This window comes from Apteryx mantelli, chromosome 5 (assembly GCF_036417845.1).
Source record: "Apteryx mantelli isolate bAptMan1 chromosome 5, bAptMan1.hap1, whole genome shotgun sequence".
NCBI lineage: Eukaryota > Metazoa > Chordata > Aves > Apterygiformes > Apterygidae > Apteryx > Apteryx mantelli.
In genome coordinates, this window is record NC_089982.1 from 555,245 (window position 1) to 577,928 (window position 22,684).

The 22,684-nt window shown below is 53.2% G+C and overlaps 2 protein-coding genes across 4 annotated transcripts in view; one reads left to right on the forward strand and one right to left on the reverse strand.

The window, feature by feature from the left end:
* TNKS (tankyrase) overlaps positions 1 to 13,308 on the reverse strand; it is a 136,717-nt gene extending 123,409 nt beyond the window's left edge. The window contains exons 1-2 of the mRNA XM_067297281.1: positions 12,765 to 13,308; positions 180 to 404 (exon numbers count right to left, since the gene is read on the reverse strand). Of these exons, the coding sequence (XP_067153382.1) occupies positions 180 to 404; positions 12,765 to 13,308 (769 nt within the window). The remainder of the gene's footprint in view (positions 1 to 179; positions 405 to 12,764) is intronic.
* A 1,505-nt stretch (positions 13,309 to 14,813) lies between these two features.
* Positions 14,814 to 22,684, forward strand: part of MFHAS1 (multifunctional ROCO family signaling regulator 1) — a 30,898-nt gene continuing 23,027 nt past the window's right edge. For all 3 annotated transcript variants that reach the window (XM_067297282.1, XM_067297283.1, XM_067297284.1), the window contains exon 1: positions 14,814 to 17,997. In XM_067297282.1, the coding sequence (XP_067153383.1) occupies positions 14,814 to 17,997 (3,184 nt within the window). The remainder of the gene's footprint in view (positions 17,998 to 22,684) is intronic.

Here is a 22,684-nt window from a genome sequence, read left to right on the forward strand (position 1 = left end):
AAAAAGTTAGTCTTAAATGACTTAACACTTTACCTACCTGCAGGTTTAAAGGAAGCTAGCTTTTAAGAACAAGCAGCAGATCCCTTTGCATCTCAACTCCAGCACACGAGCAGTTACAACTGCACAGAAGCCCACCTGGTGAGCCTGAGGTTTCAACGTAAGCAGTGACGGACACTTACCGATGCACACGTCTATCTTCCCCTTGATGGCAGCTTCGTGCAGAGGAGTGTAGTTCCAGTTGTCTCTGGCGTTTGGGTCTGCCCCTTGACACAGCAACAGACTAACCACTTCAGCGTGGCCAAAAGAGCAGGCGTTGTGAAGGGGTATCAGCCCTCCATCGTCGCGAGCGTGAACATTGGCTCCGGTCTGTAGCAAGTGCTCTACAACGTCTTTCCTTCCGAAACCTGTAAGAAAACATATTTCTGTTAAACTGCCTGGCAAAACAGCATGATTTAATATTTAAAACTAACTGCTCAGTCATAGTCCAGTTGTAGAGACACCAGAAGATATTCTGGATGTCCCTCCTCTTTAATAAAAAAAAGCCTTTGCTTTTTGGTTCGTTTGGCCACAAAGCGAGAACACAGCGTCGCCTGTTCAAGCAATAGTTGGCAGATGCGCTTACGTTCACAACAGAAGCAAACACTACTGTATTATAACCAAAGTCGGACTGGCTGCCACTCCATCGCTTCAAGTTCTGCAACAGACTTGCTGCTCTTTTTCAAGAAAAGCCTTTCACAAGTTTTAGAAATTTAGTATTATCTATGTTTACCCAAAGTCGGGCAACAGAAGTGTTTTATGTATCATTTCTTAATGTAGGTCTCTATCTTGGGCAAGACCCCGCATCAATAAACAGTGAGGGAAACTGTCAACGCTCAGGCAGAACAACTTCATCTAAACCCCAAATACGTTTTTCTTCTCTACAAAGAGTCCGAGCGCTTCCAACTGACAGAAGGACTAGAAAGCGATAGACAGGCGATCCGATGCGATCCGAGACCTCGGTCAGGAAATTTGCCTCTGGAAGGACCCAGCCTGGGCACTCAGCCTCTGTCGCGGCCAGGGAGAACGTCACTGTAAAGCCAGCACCACGAAACTAATAGGCCTCGAAATCCCGCATCAACAGGTCAGGCCCTGACAGCCTTAGCTTGTTGTCCGAGATGAGCCTGGAAAGGAAGAGCTTTCCACCGTCCCAAATGCCTTACAGGACGGGCACAAAATCAGGTAGTGGGCTCGAGTGGGACAGTTTGAACTAGAACCTCATTGCTCATTTTCATAGCAAGTTGCATCTCAAAGGCGGGAGGTCACTTTTGGAAACCTCAGAGCCGAAAGCAGTATCACTGCAGATTCTGCCACCTAGCTTAAGCATCAAGAATCCCATGTATACCATAACTAAGGCGATGAAACAGGTGAATTAAACGCTGCAGCAAGTGAAATTCCATCACAGTGATGCTCACGGGCAACCTACAGATTGCATCAACTCCACAGACAGATCACGGAATGAAAACATAACTAAAGGCATATTAGTCTCCTTCTGGAAGGCAAATACTAACATACAGAGCTCAAGAGATGCGAGAAAGAAGCTGCTGGTTCTCCCCCAGCCGGACCTTTAGTTCAGCTTCACGCCCCCTTTTAGCCAGGGCAGTGTGCTAGATGCAACTGCGCAGGGCCATGGAGCAGAATTAGCCCGCTTCTCCCCCACCGTTCACGCAGACCGACCTCTGAGCCAGGTCTGGAAGCTCTGCATCCACACCAGCTTAACCAGATAGGGCTGTTATAGCTTGAAATCTAGTTTTCATTCAAGCTGCCAGCTAACCATTTTGCAGGGATTCATGCCACCTCCTCGCTGAAGTGCGGACACTCCTGCAGCACCCCTTCTTGCAGGACAAGTTTTCTAGTAGCTGACTAAGACTCTGCCTAAGGCAGGCTGGGCAGAAACAAACAGCCCGGAACTCCAGAACCCTCAAACCACAGTATTTTGGGTAAAGACGACAATTCAACAGTATCTTCATTTCTACCTGAAGAGCTGTTCTGTCAGACACACACAAGCACATGGAGGAACAGTTTGGAGGTGTCATCGGGGAGACACGCACAGATGCTCACATCCAGCACAGACTGCAGCAATTAACGTCTCGGTTAATCCTGTAGCCTAGGTGCAGCTTAAGGACTCCAACTCACAGGCACGGACTGACTGCTTCCGGATCGCTGTAGGGATTCCCCCGTCCTCACTGTCCCGAGCCCTCATCCGCCTGCAGCACAGATGCTCGAACCGCTACAAGTCACAGCCCGGCACACTAAGGAGAAACCCAAACCAGTTTGTTTTAACACAGGGGACTAAGCAGAAGTTCAGCAGCTGCGTCACAAGCTGCTGAGCCAGCCCAGCGGCGGGGAGGAGCCCACAGCCGGAGTGGCACCCGGCGCAGCTATCCGGTTTAGTCCTCACCGCACACGAGCCGAAGCTCTCGGGGACGTTATACGCCGACCCCAGGACAGGAACCTCACCGCGGCAGAAATTACGCCGTAGGAATGGAAACGTGTGAATCAGAACCGGAACCATTAAAAGTGGTATGTAGTTACTCTCGTGACAACGCTGCTACCCGGAGATGACATCTACTTAACCGATCCGTGAGCAAGCCAGCTGCTACCGCAAATCACTGCAGCTGCTAGCCTGAAACTTCTCTGCTTCCGTTATAGAGCAGTCCAGGAACACCACACGCAAGTTTTCTAACAAAAAGGACAGTCTAAACGGGTGCAGTAGCAAGCAAAGGGTATCTGGTGCCTCTGCAAAGCCAGCAGGCCTGGGGCATAAACGCCGAGAAACAAGACCTCGAGGCTCCGCATCTGTATCGTTCATCTGACCGCCAAAAGAAAATCTGGCGAGAGAGGAATTAGAAAGGGGCATTTTACGCTAAACAGTAAATAACATTTTATTAGCCTTCAGTGTTTATAGGCTAAACCACTACAAGCAGTGCCGAAACTGCACCTGCGTTTGCTTTACATGTTCCTTCTCTCCCTAGAGAAAGGCAACCTGACCGTGCCCGAAAGCCCAAATTCCTTCGGGAATTGTTCAGTGATGCCATTTTCACAACTACAGATGCACTTTTTGAAGCTACTGTTGGACACAGTCAGCGATAAAGGTACCTTTGGAAGTGCCGGCAATGAACACTGTATAGCTTTTGGAGAATGAGCTCTTCTGTTCAGGCCTCCAGAAAGCACAGTAAAAGTTGCTGTAAATTTATCACACCAAACCACAGCCCAGCTTTCAAAGAAAGAGCAATCGGTTATGTGAATAGCTCCCCTGCCAAAACGTGTAAGAACTCGAACAGACGAGGTACCAGGAGGTTTTAAAAAAGATCGCATGACCATGTCTGACAAACCAGGCGTAGTTAGTAAAACCTCCTGCAACATCAGAGTCGCCTTTTGTAAAAATCCAGAAATACGAGGAGTCATTTGTGACAGATGAAACATGTTTGATGTGGTTTAAACAGAAGAAGCCATTTTGATTTAGTGTAAGATGACTTTAAAGCCTTAGTTTTGCATATTTGTGGTTAACCTTAAATTCACCAGGTCTAAGGAAGAATTCTCAGAGAAGGACTTGCAATCAAGGCACCCAAAAGGTGGCCAAGCAGAGAGGACTCTCCAAAAAGGCGTAACAGGGGGAGAGCCACGCTGAAAGGCCCACGCACGCAGGCTTTTTTCGGATGAGATGCACCCACCAGCTTCCACGTCACACAAGGCTCAACCCCGCAGTGACACCGTGCTGCGGCTACTTCCAAACCGGGCATCTCCCCTCGGGCAGGATCCCTTATTAGCTTGGTCTGCTTCAGCTATAGCACGGCCAAAGTGCATCCTACCTGCTCTCCTGAAATAACCTAGAAACTTATCGGGTAAGTTTTGAAGTAGCTCAGAAAAATATATTGTCCAGGAGAAAAAAGGAAGCATTAATCCCATTATAAAAAAAAAAAAGGCAACAGCAAGACTACATCGGAAATAAATGGTAAAATATTCATCAGCCAAACCAAAGGAATGGCAAAAATTCAGAGGGGCTGAGAGGCTCTGTATTTCTTCAGTCATCTCGCATGAGACACTGAAGACCACAGCTTGTTTAGCCTGGCAAAAGCCAGGCGACTGACAAGGCTGTGACAGCTTCACATAAAACAAACTGTGAGACAGGCAGACAATTCAGAAAAAGAAGCCGTTTAACCAGTTCTTTGCCAGTGCTGCATTGCGGCCTCTTTCCAGTTTGCAAAGGCTGAATCACTTTAGGCTGAAAGTGAGGGGTTTAAAAAAAACCAAAAAAACCAAAAAGGATTTCTGCTAGAGCAGCTTAATGACTGAGCTTAATAAACTTTTAAGCACAACACAGGGCGCAAGGGAAGCGACGGGAGCGTCCGTCAGTGCCCCCATGAGACGCTCTGCTTCGGGCACACACCCGCGCTACACCCGCGTTCGGCTCGTCAGAAGCTGCCACACGGTACTAAATTACAGGCTCTTCGTTACCAGCATCCCCAGAAGCCGCGTAATTTGCTGCCCAACGTCACGGATCCTTTTCAGAAAGTCTGGCGAGAGACCAAGCAAGTAAACACAGGGACTGGCCGCAGGGATTTCACCGGTCAGTGCCATGTACCTAGCAGTCGGTGTGAACTGTTCGAGTACAACTGCGCCGCTTCGCCTGCTGCCCAGCTAAGGTCACGTTATCACGGCATGGTGTGGACTCCTCCAACCGGCAAGCCCATCCGCGGCAAAGCTGCTGTCAGATGCAGAGTTTAACTCAAAGCGTCCGCAGTCGTCCTGGAAAGACTTTTTACTTTCATTTTTCTCCTCCTTTCACCTGCTTGCTCTTAAAAATGCATTGGTCCCACAAGGAGCTAGTTTAAAGTTAACTAAGTGGATAATCACCATGCAAGCTGTGAACAGTCAAATCAACTGATTTAACTAAGCAAGCTGTAGAGCAGAACACAGTTTATTATGCAGAACACAACTAAACCAGTTGATTTAGTTAAGCAAGCTACAGAGCCATCAAGGTGGGGAAAAGAGCACCTGGTTCAGTACTGCTGAAGGCCTGAAGTTTTGCATTTATATCTTCTTGTATTTCGATTCAAGGCATTTCAAATGGGAAGGAGATAAAATGTGTTGTATGGGTCAGGCAATACCACTGAGGAGAAGTGAAACAAGTCACCGGTCACAGACAAAAGCAACAGAGCACTTCCTAGAAAGCAGCAAAATCGTGACACTGACAGTTCACACGCTAGTAACACTACAGCAAACACACACACACGCAAAAGGAAGAACTCCAGCGCCAAGCCTGGTAATTCATTAACTCATCTTTTCACAAGGTTGTAAGGCTGCCAGGAGGCTTCCCAATCCGCTGCACAGTCACCACTCTTCCTTCTATACATACGAACCCACCTGAAAATGTTTAGCCCTGTTTTAAGTTGCCCAAGGCAGAATTAATCAGCGACTTCAGCTTTACGAACATGTCTGCTGGAGTAAGGTCAGACACCTCTTGTACGGCAAGGATAAATCAGGCAGTTGCAACAGAACGAGTCAGAGTGGTTCAGGAAGACACTGCCCCCCGCCCAAGCCAGGCTTTCCAAGGCAATTTAAGCTAACCTGTTTTACCTTGCACCCTAGGCGGAGCGACTGTGGTCAATGCAGGCATTTCTGCATGGAGCAGAGGTGCGTAATAAGTTCCTAACTACTTCTGACCCCTTCCTGACTCTCTCTCAGGCAGCTAGGTCAGTCAGGTCTGCCTTCTCAGCAAGTTTCTGCCAATCCGACCTACACATGCTGAAGCAGCTCGCATTTTCGTGCTAATAAATCGCCAGCTGACAGATCAAACCGATCAGCCCTCTTGTTAAGAGCTCCGACCACTGACCCTTTTCCAACTCAAGCAAGGTCCCTTTGACTTCCGAGAGTTATCACTAGGGATATCAAAAGCCTGCTTACAGGAAACTTCCCTTCCCACATAGCTTTTTGCTGCTAGTGTAGCCCCAAGCAGAAAGCAGACAAGGTACCGTCACTAATGCTCTAAGAAGGGATCTATTCACCTTAAAACATGTTTCTCCAAACTGAGTTTGGGCTGCTACCACCAAAACCTTCATGCTGTGATCCCAGCTCCACGCCTTCCCAAACACCGCTCCGGTCCTCTAATCGCACGTGCTTTGCCCTCTTCCAGATGAGGCGAAGGGCACCAGTTGCTGTTACAGAGGCATCGTCTAAGAACTTGAGGGACTAAATTCATGATTAAAAAGCCCAAATTACACTTCTCATTAACAGGGCGTGGAACCGGACAAGCTTACGACTGTGGCTAGATGAAGAAACTAGTTAGGACTCAGCTATTTTTTATCAGGTCCATCCACCTAGTCATTTCTGAAAGAGGTACCACTATTAGTGCTATACCCGTGAGGAGTAAGCTTAAACATATGAGTCAAGGTGTCAGCAGCAAACACATATATGTCCTTTTGAAAGACTAAGCCTTTTTCCGGAATAGAAGCTAAGTCCCTCACCAGGCAGCTCCTACAAATTCCAGCTGGCTCTGGGAACAAGCTGGGATTCGCCATGAATTCTGTTGTCTCTAAACTTTCCCTAAAGCTACTGGGAACTGGTATTTTACTACTTTGGAAGATGGGACCTTTGCCAAGCTGAGAACAACTATACTTCCAGTTTATGGAATAAAGCCACAACTTATGGCTGGGTTAGTCCTGGAGACCCATTAAATGCTAATCTAGGAAGCGAGGTCTAAATTACAGAGCACCTTAAAGAGAATGACAGGGATACACACACAGGGAGTGAAGTCTAAGAGCGCACAACATCAGACCAGAGTGTGCTCGACTAGCTAAGCCAAAGCTTTAAGATGAGGATAAAACAAACTGCATCTCTTTTGAGATATTAAGAGAAAACTGGATATATTTAAGCAGTATTGATTTTCAACTCCTTTGACTGGGAAGGAAGAGCTTCTACTCCCAAGGTTTCCCTTTTGTAAAGACAGTCCCAGATGTCTCTGAACCAACACGCACAACATGGAGATGCAAACAGGTGACAGACCACAGTAACTCTTTTCTTCTGGCACTAACACCATGAACAATTTAGTCAGCTCCCACACGGGCGAACCCCATTTTTTGTGCAAGAGCATTTGTATATAATACATTTCAGTCTTAAGGAAGAGAGGGCCATGAAGAGCCCTGTTTAATAGCAAGTTTCTGTAGGATCAGCTTTCATTTCATAAACCCTCTTTTCTTAGAGCACAATCCAAGTTTATATTTTTCTTTCTATTCGGATCCAAGTATCTTTCAATAACCCTTCAGAAACCTTATCATTAACATACTCTACACCTTAATTCCAAAAGGTTGGACAAATACGGACAGTCTGAAAGTCAACAATTCTACAGCAGCATGTAAATATGCTTCTCTGTCCCTCGCCTCAAGAACTCATTAGAGGAATTTACTGTCATTACCTGCCTTACATACTGAAGTGCTCAAAACTTAAACAGAAGTTTCAAATGCAGCTCTTTGGACAGCATGAAACCGAACAAACTGAAACTGCTACCGGACGGTAAAACTCTGTCCTCCCCCCCAAACCCCCAAGGGTTGTATTGACTCTGATAGACTCCTTTTTGCCTCCGTTCTCACAGCACTGCCGCAATGTCCCAGCGAGGAGCCTAGAGCAGTCATAATTGCACAGACGCATAAGCAAGCTCCTCCTTACGGTGCCTATTTTAAGCACCTGACAGCAAGCCTCATCCTCCTGCACCCACTCACAGGGAGCCCCGGGTTGTTTTCTGAGAGACCCAAAAGCCAAGTAGCATCACCACATTTCTCCTTTCACGTCCGGCTTCAGAAGACCTTAGCTCTACTGCAAGCGCACAGCATTAAGCCTACTAACGCTCAGTTCCTAACTCAGTTAGGAGGGAGCCTTCCCATCAGCCTTTCCTGGTAGGATTTCTTGGACGATTTTTAATCATTTTTTAAAACCAAGCGACTACTGTCTGCTACTTTTTACTCCTCCTGCGATGCTGAAATTTGCATTTGGGCCACGCAGTATTTTCAAGTGCGACATATCAAATTCTTTACAAAGGTCTTAAACAATATTAGCAAGGGCCTGCTCCTTCCCAGCTTTGCCTCATTGCAGCACAGCCGCAATGCATGTCCAGAAGAGATTATCTTAACATACTGCTGTGAGCCTTTCCACCATCACAAGTAGAAGATGATAGGACACATTTTAACTTAAGCCTCGGAGTTCTGCATTTGACTGGTCAACTCTAGCAACTTCACAAGCAATGTCAACAAAACTTGTATCACACCCTAAGATAAGTTTTGTTTTCTCATCAAAACTCCCTCCCAGAGTATATTTGCATGGTTTCAATAAAAAGCCCATTTTAGCTCAATTACACTGGTTAAGTGCGCTTGTTCTTTTTCCATTAGGAGCAGCATAAGGGCCATAAAACAGAAACAGGCCTCAACACAGCATTAATCCATCCTCTCTCTCAGACATGCTTTAAGGATTCATAAGATTTGGTTCAAGGAAGACCCTAACAGAAAAAAGATCACGAGTTTTGATAAGAGGTCAGAGGAATCCTTCTCTCCATCTAGGTATATTAAAGGTAGAAAAGTCCTGGAAAGCCAACTTCTGTACGTTTAGTGTTATACATGGAGCATGACAAAAAAAAGCAAGAAACTGAAAAAGCATCACTGCCAACCTGCTTCAGATCTCTACAGATCAACACAGGCTTCCCCCCAAAACCCAAACAAGTCTCAGAAAATACAGATGTTGAGTGTTGTCCCACCCTACTCCACGAGAAGTATACCTAAAATGAGACATGTGTCTCACAGATGGAAGTCATCCCACCATCCCCCCAAAAACAGTTAACGGCATTCCCCAAAGGAGAGAGTCTACCCCTCACGCACATGTATAACCACCAACTCGTTTGCTTATGCTGGCTAAAGAGGTGTTTTGTCACCTATATGAGAACAAGGTCACCAAAAGCAGGATTATCAAGCCCAATTACCAGAACAGACAGCACAGGCGTAACAAATTTTTTACAGCTAATGGGGGACCTGTAACATAGCAAAGGTGTCCATAGCCTGGTGTAACTAGTAACGAGTTAAAACCTTTCTCAGGGAAGAGAGGTAACACATCTCTAGGTCAGACAAACAGTGCAGCGGAGAGGCAGGGAAGGGGAATAGTTTGTCTCATTCCATAAGTACAAAGAAGGGAGCCATTAAGCAGAACATAGGGTATTCCAGTGAAGACAGTGGAAAGCACAAAATAAAAGAAGTTACTTTCAATATCAGTAAATGCTCCACTTACTCTGTGGAACTCCTTACCACGTGATGTCATCAAATCTACAAACATACATGGTATCAAGTTTAAAAAAAAAAAAGGGTAAGTTCATAGAAGGCAAATCTACTGAAGATGGATGAACTTCTACTGGCAGATGGAAACTAGGTCTTGTTCTAGTAGTTGCTTAGCTGCAAACAGCTGGAAAAATACTCGGGGAAGTGTCGTATGCAAACAGGGCAAACGTGTAACTCTTTCCTAGACATCTGCTTTGGCCACCAGCACAACTGAGACCTTGAGTCAAACAGACCTTTGTTCTAGCCAAGCACAGTTGCCTATTACTATTTCATTTCAGTAAAAAGCTAGTTTTCACTGAAAAAAAGTGAGCGCAAAAAGCAATGAACACATATTAATACGTCCAGCCAACTTTTTCTTTCTCTTTGTAAGTCATCTAATCAGTCGCAAGTCCTTAGAAGCTGCTTCTTGCGTGTTGGGGAGCAACACCCAAAGGCCTCACTGGTACCGGAGACCCAAATATCCTGCTAGCTCTCATCCCACACAGCTGTCAAGACAGCGTGTGCTAGAATAACAGGCCAGCTGAAGGGTGAAAGGAAAAGGATCCTCTGTTGAATCTCTTCCTGCTTTACAAGAGAGGCCCAGATCACCCCGATACAGACTCGGTATTTGCTTCTGCCTTATTAACAGCTAACCAAAGGAGGCCTGCTCACAAGCTGAATAAACCTGACTTTTAAACACACAAGTTTAACAACCAATTCCCCACCATCCAAATCAACTGGCAACTCAGACAACCCACAAAGAAAAGCTGGATAACGCTGCTGCTTCAGTTTGACTTGGCCCTATGCATTTTGTCCGTAAGTGGATAATGGACAGATGACTCCAGCTTCTAGAAATAGATTTTAATCTATCCCCAGCTTTTTAAGTGATCGATTACGGAGACTTCAGTTCTCTCCTTATCCCAAGTTTACACGTGTACTAAGAAACTTGCATACTCTCAGAAGTCACCCATTTTATCCTCCTTCTACAAAGAGAAAAAAAATTAAGGTAATTTTGAAACTACAAACTTCATAAAGTTTAAGGAAACATGAACTTAGTACTCGTCACAAGAAACGAGAACTGAAGTTGACCTTCCCCTCACCCCTGTTACACTAAAAGTGATTTAATTGCCCGGCATTGTTGCCAAAAAGGGTATCCAAGAAAACAGAACTGAGCTAGGGAAAAGTGAAGTACCCAGAAAGAAAAACTGAATCTGACTACCTCAGCAGTTAGAAAACGAAGCTTTGCCTGCAAGTAGAATTCCTCTATTACAAACCGCAAGAATAGAAGCGAAACTCTCTGTTGTTGCCTTAAAAAAAGTTAAGCTTCAAGAGGTTTGAGAGAAGCAGTTAAACTCTAAAACGTTTGCATACTGCATTCTTCAACTCTTGTTCCTCTTGTAAGAGGGGCCAAACAGTTCGTAAAGTTAGCTAAGGCTCATAAATTGTGCTATCACACATAACGCAGCTTAATACACTTAGCAGGCTCCTGTGCTCATAAGCGAATGGGTTTTATTTCTCCTTTTGCCCACAGAGGAGGGGGAGATCAGATCAACATATTGCGTCATTTGCAACTATATACTGCCTAAGACCAGTTGCATTCAGACATGTTTACAGGCCTTTTCAAAATATAGGACCCTACGCTTTCTGTAGCAAGAAATCTGTCTAATGCTAATAGATGTCAAACTCATTTGGGGCAGATACATACTTCAGTAATTTGAGGGAGAATACACTTGGCAGCTAAAGGTCTTTAAATCTACAAAAAAACCAGAGAATAGTCTTATTAGGTAGAAGAAATTCACCTGCCGTGTTCCTCACACTACAAGGAAGCATCTCCCATCGCTACTACAGTAACATCGTACCGACACGCTTGCCTTTCAAAGCCTTATCACCTTAAGTAAGTTTTGTCCGCTCCTTCTCTAAACAAAGGACAGGTTTTAAGTGAGATCAATACTGTATCACTACAGGGCCAGCACTACAGTTTGTACTAGTCTACCATCGAAGTTACAACTTGAGATTTTAGAGCTTAAGGGGAAGAAGCAGGGTCTAATTTTAAGCTTGAATCCAAAGTGAGCAGATTTGAGACGAGGCCTCCAAAATATTAAGCACTTTCATGTGGATGCATGCAACAGTGCCAGCCAGCACCATCTTCCAGGGTTCATTAAAATTAAGTACACCCGCACATTCCAGAAGTTCAGTGTGATTTAAACTCAGCTCGTATGAAGTCACACTCTATTGGTAGACCTCAGGGATTAAGGGAGACAAAAACGGTTCAAGACCGGAGTCTTGGGAGACCTAGGGCCACCAGGAGATGCCACTGTGACACTGGAAGTGACAGCAGACCCACACACACTCAGAGTATTATCTGATTGATAAACCGAACACCACTAGCTGGAGACCCAAGCAACGCTGTGTCAGAAAACGTGTATTTTTGCTATTGGTTTCCACACGGTGCTTTCGAGCCACACACCAGCATTTAAATACTGACCACAGAATAAAGCCCGAGTAAAGGCTTCAGCAAATTCTGTTTCTCTTTCACACTGGCTGCTGCGCTGCCCATCTGACCATGTTTACCGGGGCATGTTCCCAGCTGTAGAATGGGATCCAGAACTCCACCGTCAGTATCAAAGAGCTCTGGTTTGCGGTGCCAAGCGGGGAAAATGAAAACAGCAATCACTCTGTCAGCGAGGAGCGGGCCGGTAAGCACGGCACGTCGGCAGGAGTAGGTCAGGGCATCCCACAGCCCCTGGCCTAATTAAAAGCTCCAGCGAGATCCGTGCCTCACTGGACTATATAAGTACAATCTGTAACACTGTGGCACTTGTCAGAAAGCCTTCAATCTGACCACAGACCTAGCAACCGTGCCAGTCCTGAGTTATGACCAGTGACTTAAAATATCTTCCCCGTTCTACTATTATCACAGCCTTCGCTCCCCTGTGCCTCCAGCGATGGCCAAGCCCTGCAAGAAACGCGCTCTTTAGAGACTACGCTACATGGCAGTAGCCACACTTGGTAGGGGGCAATGTTTACTTTCAGCTGAGGTCAACCCGAGCCTCACTTTTGATTTGTTTGACGGTACTATTTCTAGTCACAACATCAGTCCTTCCCTGCAGCAAGGGGCATGTTGTCTCCTGGACACCGCTGTAACTTCTGCTCGAGTTCAGCTGTTCCACTTCACCTCTCGCCCCGGCCCACTCAAACCACAACAGAGGCGCGGATCAATCAGCAGCTACGCTGAGATAACAGAAAACAGAGAGCAACAAAAACAACGAAGAATGACAAGACACTGACTTTGGCTCCCAGCGCGGCTACCGGCACCACGGGGTTCCTCGGCTTTCGAGAGTTACTGTGACACAAAGGAAACCCTTAAGCCCAGGCCAGCTCCGTCCCCACTCCCAGCAACCCGGTGACACCGGCTTCCCGAGCCCCGGCACCCACCGGCAGCGAAGTGCAGCGGCGTGGACTTGCGGCCCGCCATGTCCTTGGCGTTCACGTTGCCCGCGTCCACGAGGCGCTTCACGCGCGCCACGTCCCCGTTGCGGCAGGCCTCCAGCAGCTCGCGGAAGGCGCCGCTCGCCGCCCCCGGCCCCGCCGCCGCCGCCGCCGCCTCGGGGCTCTCCGCCGCCGGGCTCGACGCGGCCGACGACGACGCCGACGAGGCGACGGACGAGGAGGAGGAGGACGACGACGAGGAGCCGCCGCCGGAGCTGCCGGCCGAGCCCGGCGGCGGCCCCGGCGCGGCGGCGCCCGCCCCCTCCGCGCTCTCCGGCGCCGGAGGCCGCTCGGCCTCGGGGGGCGCCTCGCCCTCGGGGCCGGCCAGGCTGTGGCGCTGCGCGGCAGCGGCGAAGTCGGCGGGCGCCAGGCTGGGGCTGCGCGGCGGCGAGGAGGCGGCGGCGGCGGCGAGCGGCGGCGAGGCGGGCCCGGGCGGCGGCGGCGGGTGGTGGTGATGGTGGTGGTGCTGGGAGCGACGCGGCGCCGCCATCTTCGTCCTTCTCCACTCCCCCCGCTCCCGCCTCCCTCTCGGCCCCCGTCACTGCGGCAACGGCGGCAACGCCCGCCCACGCTTCCGCCGCCCCGCAACCAATCCCCGCGCGCGGCGCCCGGACGTGACGGCTAAGGCTGCTGGGGCTGGGGCCGGGGCGGGGCGGGGGGAGGCGGGGCCTCCGCGGGCACCACCCACTGACCGGACCGCGGCTCGCGCCCGCCCGCACGCGCCGTTGGGGGGAGCTGCCGCGCCGCGCCGCGCGCGCCCGGCTGCACGCGGGGCCGCGGCCCCTTGCACGCGCACCCCGGCCTTGGCACGCCTGCCCCTTGCACGCGCACCCCGGCCTCGGCCCCTTGCACGCTCGCCCGCCGGGGACCGAGCGGGAGCGGAGCGAGCGCCGCCTGCCCCCTCCGCTACCGCCAAGGCGGGGCTGGACGAGCAGCGGCCGGGGAGCCGCAGAGCCCGGGAGCCCCCGCGGCTGCCGCCGTAGCCCTCCCCGCGCGGGGGAAACCGGCCGAGCCGGGAAGCGCCGGGAAGCCCGCGGAGCCCCTTCCCCGGAGCCGGGGAGCAGCCGCCCGCCCGGCAGCGTGCAGCACAGCCCCGGTCTCTCCCGGTCTCTCCCGGTCTCTCCGGCCTGCGCGAGCCCGAGCAGCGCCGGGGACCCCGCGCCCCTCCTGCCGGCGGCCCCCCCACGCGCGGTGGCCGCGCCGCCCCCCGGGCCGCCCCCCGGGCCGGGCGCCGGCGGGGGACGAAGCGCCGCGGGGAGGCGGCCGCGCTGCGCTGCCCCGGCGGCGCTGAAGCAGCGCTGGGACTGAGCGCCGCAGCGGGAAAGCGGGTTAACCCTGCAAGGCTGGGGGCGGGAAGGAAAAAGAGGGGAAAAGAAAAAAAAAGAGGGAAAAGCGGAAAAAATAAAAAAGGAAACAAGAGGATAAAAAAAGGAAGAGAAAAGAGAAAAGAAAAAAGAAAAGAAGGAAAAAGGAAAAAAAGGAAAAAGGATAAGGAAAAAGGGAAAAAGAAAAAAGGAAAAAGGATAAGAAACAAGGGAAAAAAAAGGAAAAGGAAAAGGAAAAAAGGAAAGAGGAAAAAGGAAAAAGGGAAAGGAAAAAAGAGGATAAAAAGGAAAAAAGGGAAAAGGAAAAAACAAAAAAGGATAAAAAGGAAAAAGAAAAAAGGAGAAAGGAAAAAAAGGGGGGGGAAAAGGAGGAAAGGGCCTTTCCCTGGCGCAGGAGCGAGCCAGGCAGCGGCGGGACCCCCGAGAGGGGCGGGGCGGGGCGGCGGGGCGGTAGCGCGGGGCGGGGCGGAGCGGTCGGCGCCGCGGCGGGTCCCGCCCCCGGCGGCGGCGGCGGCGGCGGCTACGTGCGCGGCGGGCAGCGGCGCGGCGCGGCGGGAGGGAGCGAGCGAGCCCCAGCCCGCAGCAGCGGCGGCGGCGGCGCCGCGCCCATGGCGGGCGGCAGGTAGGGGAGGGCGGCGGCGGCGGCGGCTGTGGCGGCGGCGGCGGGGCCATGGCGCAGACGGAGCCGTTGCGGCCGCTGCGTCCCGGCGCGGGGGCCGCGGAGCGCGCGCGGAAGGCGCGGGGCGGCGCCGGCGCCGCGGAGCCGGAGCCCGAGCCGGAGCCCGGCACCGACAGCGACAGCGACGCGGACGGCGAGGAGGCGGACGCGGGGCCGCCGGGGGGGCCGCCCGCCGCCGCCGCCGCCGCTGCCGCCTCCCCCCCCGCCCCGGCGGCGGCGGCGGCGCTGAGCCTGTGCGGTCGCGGGCTGGAGGAGCTGCCCGAGGAGCTGGGCGCGGGCGCGGGCGCGCTGCGGGCGCTGAGCCTGAGGCGCAACCGGCTGCGCCGCCTGCCCGCCGCGGCCGCGCTGCGCCGCCTGGGCCGCCTGGCCGAGCTCGACCTCAGCCACAACCGCCTGCGCGGCCTGGGCGACGGCGCGGCGCTGGCGGCGCTGCGCGGCCTGCGCAAGCTCAGCCTCAGCCACAACGAGCTGGGCGCCGAGGGGCCCGCGCCGGCGCCGGGACCGGCGCCGGGGCTGCCCGAGCTGCGGCGCCTCGAGGAGCTCGACCTCAGCTTCAACCGCCTGCGCCGCCTGCCCGACGGGCTGGCCCGCCTGCGCCGCCTGCGCGCCCTCGACGTCGACCACAACCTGCTGCCCGCCTTCCCCGCCGCCCTGCTCGAGCTGCCCGCCCTCGAGGAGCTCGACTGCTCCGGCAACCGCCACCTGGGCGCCCTGCCCGAGGGCATCGCCGCCCTGCGCCGCCTCAAGGTGCTCTGGCTCAGCGGCACGGGGCTCGCCGCCCTGCCCGACGGCCTCTGCCAGCTGGCCGCCCTCGAGAGCCTCATGCTCGACGGCAACCGCCTGCGCGCCCTGCCCGCCGGCTTCGGCCGCCTCCAGCGCCTCAAGATGCTCAACCTCTCCTCCAACCTGCTGGGCGAGTTCCCCGCCGCCGTCCTCGCCCTGCCGGGCCTCGAGGAGCTCTACCTGAGCCGCAACCAGCTCGCCCTGCTGCCCGCTCGCCTCTGCCAGCTCCGCCAGCTCCGCACCCTCTGGCTCGACAACAACCGCATCCGCTACCTGCCCGACTCCATCGTGCTCCTCCGCAGCCTGGAGGAGCTGGTGCTGCAGGGCAACCAGATCGCCATCCTGCCTGAGGGCTTCGGGCAGCTCTCCCGCGTCACCCTGTGGAAGATCAAGGACAACCCTCTCATCCAGCCCCCCTACGAGGTGTGCATGAAGGGCATCCCCTACATCGCGGCCTACCAGCAGGAGCTGGCCCACTCCCAGCCGGCCCTCAAGCCCCGCCTCAAGCTGGTCCTCATGGGCCCGAAGGACGCGGGCAAGACCTCGCTCCGGCGGCGCCTCATGGACGAGGACGCGGGGCGCCCCGAGGCAGGCGGTGCCCAGCCCCGCGGGCGCCCCGGCCAGCAGCGAGACGCCGGGAGAGCGCGCGTTGCGGGCCGCCCCTTCCCGGAGCCTCGGGGCGCCGCCTCCACGCGGCCGCTGGAGCGTCTCCCCGCTGAGCGGCAGGACGTCCCCCCCGCTTTTCACGAAGCCCCGTGCCCTGCGCCATCGCCGGACGCCTCCCAAGCGCCGTCGGCAGCGGGGCTGCCCGGAGGCAGCAAGGGCATCGAGGTGATGGACTGGACGGCGGACGCGGAGAGGGGCCTGACGTTCATCGTGTACGAGCTCGCGGGGGATCCGAGCTACGATGTCATCCAGTCTTTCTTCCTCTCGCCCGGAGCCTTGTATGTGCTGGTGGTGAATCTGAGTGCCTACGTCCCTCAGCACTTCTACCGCTCTGTGGGCTACTTCTTGCACTGGCTTGGTTCCAAGGTGCCCCACGCTGTGGTGTGCATGGTGGGGACCCACGCCGACCTCTGCGCGGAGCGGGAGCTGGAGGAGAAGTGCCTGGACATCCATCACCAGATCGCTCTGCAGGAGAAACGGGATGCCGAGGGACTCCAGAGCTTGGTCCAGCAGGTGGATGAGGCCCTGGCACAGGACTTTGACCTGCGCTGCTCCAGCCCGCACGCCGCCTTTTACGGGGTCTCGGACAAGAACTTGCGGCGGAAGAAAGCCCAGTTCCAGTATCTTTTAAACAACCGCCCGCAGATCCTCTCCCCGGTGCTGCCCTTCAGCTGCCGGGACTCTTGCCAGGTGCGTCGCCTGCGGGACAAACTCCTCTCGGTGGCCGAGCACCGGGACATCTTCCCGAACCTGCACCGAGTGTTGCCCAAATCCTGGCAGGTGCTGGAGGAGCTGCACTTCCAGCCTCAGGCTCAGCAGCTGTGGCTCAGCTGGTGGGACTCTGCCCGGCTGGGCTTGCAGGCGGGCCTGACCGAGGATCGGCTCCAGAGCGCGCTGTCCTACCTGCACGAGAGCGGGAAGCTCCTCTACTTTGAGGAGCACCTCACGCTGCGGGAGTACGTGTTCCACAACCTGCCGCGGCTCATCGACATCCTCAACGTCTTCTGCCAGCGGGATGCCACCGTGCTGCTCCAGAAGCTGCTCGGCGACGCCCCCGTCGATGAGCTGAGGGCCACCCAGCTCCACCACTACGTGGAGGGCTTCTTGCTGCACGGCCTCCTCCCCGCCCACGTTATCCGCCTGCTTCTCAAGCCCCACGTCCAGAGCCGGGAGGACCTGCAGCTCATCCTGGAGCTGCTGGAGAAGATGGGGCTCTGCTACTGCGTCAACAAACCCAAATGCAAGCCCCTGAACGGGGCGGCTGCCTGGTACAAGTTCCCCTGCTACGTGAAGAACGAGGTGCCCCACGCCGAGGCGTGGATTAACGGCGCCAACCTGAGCGGACAGTCCTTTGTGGTCGAGCAGCTGCAGATTGAGTACAGCTTCCCGTTCATTTTCCCACCCGGCTTGTTCGCCCGCTACAGCGTCCAGATCAACAGCCACGTGGTTCAGCGGTCGGATGGCAAATACCAGATCTACGCCTACCGGGGGAAGGTGCCGGTGGTGGTGAGTTACCGGCCTGCCCGGGGAGCTCTGCAGCCGGACACTCTCTCTATCGCTAGTCACGCGTCCCTACCAAATATCTGGACAGCCTGGCAAGCCATAACCCCTTTAGTGGAAGAACTGAACGTCCTGCTCCAAGAGTGGCCGGGCCTGTACTACACTGTGCACGTCCTCTGTTCTAAGTGCCTTAAAAGAGGGTCGCCCAACCCGCACACCTTCCCAGGTAAGGCGCGACCCGGCCGGCCTTTCGCCCCTGCCGGGAGGGAGGCTTGCAGTGTCGGTCTCGGCTCTGCCGCGTTTCGCCTTTCCTGTAGCTCTCTTCCCTGATGACTTGGGTCGTGCGAGGAGATATTAGGGTGGCTCCAAGGAGACAGGCTTAAAATAACCCTGTTCCGAGATGGAGGCAATGGTGGTGGTGGTGGTGGTGGGGGTAACGTCCACCTTTGGGTGCCTTTTTCCTCTGCTTGCGGGGTTTTGGCCCCGAGGACTGGCCGTGTTGCTGTTGGAAGGGCCCAGCCCTGTCCTCCTTGCTTTGGTTCCTGTGAATAGTTCTGCGTTTTTCTCCTTATTCCCTTTAGCTCGCAGCCTCCCCTTCTCTTGGGGCTGTTTGTAATCACAGATGGAGACTGCGAAAAGACCCCTGGGCCCCCCCCCAAAAACCATGATCTGTGATGTAGCTGCTGAGAACGTGGGAAAGCTCCCTGTAGTAGGCGCTGGGTGTTTTGACCTTCATAGCCCTATATAAAAATACAGCCTATATATAGCCTACGTATAGCCTATATATAAAAAGCTCCCTCTTGCCTATGAGGTCCCGTCTCCGACGGGAAGCATTCCTCCCTGAAGAGAGAAGGATGCTCCATCTTCTTTGTGTCCGTGGCTCACCTAGGAGCGGTTCCCAGCCTGCAGGTTTGGGAGCTATTGTTCCTAAGAAAACAAAACCCCAGTTCTTTCCCTTCCATCCCCTGCCGTCCCGCTTTTTCGAAAGAAAAAAAGCATCGTCTCTCTCCTCTGGAATGTAACTAGCCGCGGTGCTTTTTAAAGCCGTGACCGCGCTGGTCTTTTCCGGCGGCGTCTGCTTTACTTTGCACGCGTGCAGGTGCTGCCTTCTGACCCACCTCCTCCCTGCCCCGCTGTACGGCTCTGGGGTTTGCCGGCGCCGCGGGAAAGGCGTTTCGGCATGCCGATCCGTGAGAAATCAAACCCCCCTCTGAACCGTAAGCAGCGCTCTAGAAACGCCCATTTCCTCCCCAGCCGTGCTGGAAGTATTTTTAAACCTTGTTTTTTTATAGGTAATCTGAAATAGGGAGGGAGCAGGAGTGTGACTCAAGTTGAAGCAAGTGGCGGTGCCAAATCGGTTCGTAGGCGAATGTGGATAATAGCGTGTGGTGCTTTTTTTTTCCCCTTTTTCTGGGCCTGAAAATAAGGAGATGCTTTTTGCTCCTCAGCCTGCATCCCGGCTCCGTTGGTTGCATCTGCCTCTAAACGCATTAGCTTACGTAAGGGCCGTTGTACGTGTGCGTGGGGAGGGCCGGGCGTGCGGACCCATGCTGTGCAAATTGCAGAGCAGCAGCAGCATGATCCCTTTCCCTTGCTGCCGACACGGTGCCCTGAGCAATGCTTTCCAAAAAAAATAAAATAAAGGCCTAAAAAAATGAGCCAAGAGAGCAAACTGTACGTCCAGGTGTTAAGAGCCGAGTCCTGAAGGTTCAGCTTGCGATTAGACGGGACCTGTGGCCGCACGTATTTTTTTGTGAATGCTTCCTGGCTGATCCTTTTTGCAAACAGGTGATGTTTCACGGGTGAAACGTGAAGGCGATCCCGATGGCATTCGCAAAGATGGTTGGCATCTTTCTGCCATCTGAGCAGGCCCAGAAGAACAAGGAGAGCGTTGAAGCCGAATGGCCTTTCCCTTTGGCTTTGGCTGGATCATATATGTTTCCTGAAGGTGGGAAGAGATTGCTGCCACCAGGCAGCCAAGCCTGGCGTGCTGGGAAGTTGGGGTGCCGGTAGGCAGCACATCATTTGGCGCAGGTGCCAAAAGAGGTTACTTAAACCTCGCTCAGCCGTGAACTCCATGAGCTGTACGAGACATGTGAACAAGCAAGTAGGGCAAGAGTGTGTCTCGCGTTATGAAAATGCACAGTGAGGGAGACGTCTCTTTCTTCCCGAGCTCTTCTGAGGGAAATTCCAGGCAATTACAGCGCTGCTAACGCTTAACTAGGGCTGTGGTCTTTTTAGGACTGTGTTGACGAATGGCTTTGCTGCCTGTTGACCTTAATAAGGGAAATATTTCTGTGGAGACACTGCCAAATCTGTGCTCAAAAATGGAAGTGCAGCTTGGCTGCACGTCCGGTTGTGCAATCTGTGTTGTCGTTAGTGAAACCGACGGTGCATTCTGTGGTCATCCAAAATTTTCGTTGGAATCCCCTTCAAAGAGGGGACTTGGATGTTCGTGAGTTGAGGATTTGGCCACGAATATTCAATCCTAGCTTTTAACCCCCCTTCCTTCCCACTCGGCCCTTCACGCACAGGCTCTAAAACTTCTGTTGTTTAATACACACCGAAATTTTCTCGGAACAAGCCAGTGGGCACAGAAACGGTTAATAAGAATCGGGATTCTGGATTTGTTCTTTTGAGGGTTTATTGCAGATGACAAAGAAAAAAAAAATGCCTTGGCAGGGTCCTTTTAAGGAAGTTTTTATGTCTGAAACATAGTTTTGTAGCTGGGTGAAATAGTAACTGAATTGGAATCTGAGCTGGAAGCTCAGCGCGCTTTGATGCTGCAGTCGTCAGCTCGGCTGATAAGTGAAGTGCTGAATTTTTTTCTTTTTTCTTTTGCTCTATATCTAAGCAAAAAGACCCCTTGCAGACTGAGACAGGCCTATCCCCGCTTGGACTGACCGACACGAATCGGTTTCCGCTGCAAGCCAGTGCGATCTCGGTGGGATTGCCCCAGGCATTGTGAAATGCTGTGATTTTTGTACGCGATGTTTCTTTGGTCCCTGGATTGAAGGGCTCTTAGGTGGTTCGCGTCCGATAAGCTATAGAGTGGCTGGAGGATGGGGGGGCCGCCGCCGCCTGCCTGGCGGACACGTGCGCTTTGTTTGAACGGGCAAAGTAGCGTGACCGGATTTTCCAGGCTCTCCTTGTTTGCACCTGCTGACCGCCCGGCTGCCGCCCCCCCTTCTGCAAAAATGCAGGGATTTTTAAAGGGGCTGCAGAGTTGTGGATTTCTAGCTTGTCTCTAAAGTCGGGCAAAACACGCGTGTGTGCACGTACTCTTCTCTTACCGCAGGGTGGAAGGAGCCTGGAGAGCAATGCTCTGCCTGGCTGTTTGGGAGCCAGTCCGCCCGCGGCGGTGGGGAGGGGCGAGGGGGGTTCTGCTAACCTTTGCCAGACCTCAGAATTACAAAAGCCCGTCTGTTTCTTGGAGAGAACCCTCGGGGATTTGCGAGGAGGAGGTGGAACGACGTCGGATGAAACGTAAGAGGGTACGTTGAAACAGTCCAACCGTGCTCTGAGCCAGGCTGGGTCCCGGCCGGCTCAGGCTCATCCGAGTGGCGTTCTGCACAAGGCATCCCAGTGTTATCCTTTCGGCTTTGGGGGCTTTGTGCTTGACCAGTGGTTTTCTTTTTTTTCCTGCTTATGGAGTTGGCTATGGGAACGCAGGCATGAGAAGGCCAGGGGCTCGCGCCGGCTGCGCAGAACTGACCAAACGCTGTCAGAAGCAAGACAAGGTGATCTCAGTTTTTCGTGGATTAAAAATGTGCCGACGCGCACACAGCCGCAGGCAAAGATGCTGTGTGCAAACCCAGCAGCCCCTCTCCAAAAGGATGCTGCAAAGCTACGGGGAGTGTGGAGAGAAGCTGCAGGACTGCTGAGAGCTGGAGAGGCCTCCTGCGGAGAGAAAGCGCGGTTCTTCTGTCTGCCTTGCTCCCTCCTTGCTGCCCCCTTCGTAAGGCATCAAAACAGAGGGGAGATCACGAGCCTCCGCTCTGCCTGTCATATGTGCCATATAGGAATATGAAAGATAAGCAGAAGGCAGGAGTATACGGCAGTCACCCTTGGGGTGCAGAAGAAGGTGTTTTCTTTCTATCGTAGCGTAGTTCCCTCTGCCATGGCCAGAGCAGGGCTAATTCTAGGTCACCTTATTATGCACGTGATTCGAGGTGAACCATGCTCGCCTTCCCCATGTCGGAGTCGGAAGTGAGCATGAACTCCTTCAGCAGCTGGGATGGAGTCACGAGGTGGGGAGGTAGGAGATCCCACGCTGTGTCACGCTGGCAAGCCCCACACCAGGAGAGGAGGCAGCAGGTGAGACCGGTTTGGTCAGAAGGTCTCAAAAATTGAAGTTGGCTCCAAAAACTTGAGCAGCCTTTGAAAGAAGGGCTGGTGTCAGGTGCCTGGTTGTTCTTCTTTGTAATTAAATTACAGGTGGCCGGGGTTTTTTTTGCATAGACAATTGCTGTTAGAGCAACGCCTGCTTGTAATAGAGCCTGATGCCAGCATTTGGCAGCCTTTTATTGGCCCTGTTTGAGAACTGGGTCTTTTCTGGCCTTATTTTCAAGGTAGATGCTGCAGCTTTTGGGGGCTGTCGTCACGCTCTCCTGAAAGACGCGGCTTTGGTGGAGTGCTGTGGCTGGTGGGGCAAGACTTCAGCACAGCATAAGCACCAGACATTGATGATCTGGGTGGCAGGAGGGTAAAGCAGGAAAAGGCCCAATGAACTGGAAGGAAAAGGGATCAGTTGCTAAGCTTGGGGAAACTAGTGGGATTGGGAAAATAGCGCTAGAGCGCTGTTTATTTAGCTTACCAGTTGAGGACTGATTTGTGTGCTGCTAAAGCGATGGTCTTGGGTGATGTGGCTTGCTGTACGCAATGGTGTGGAAACCCAGGCTTTGTGTTAAGCA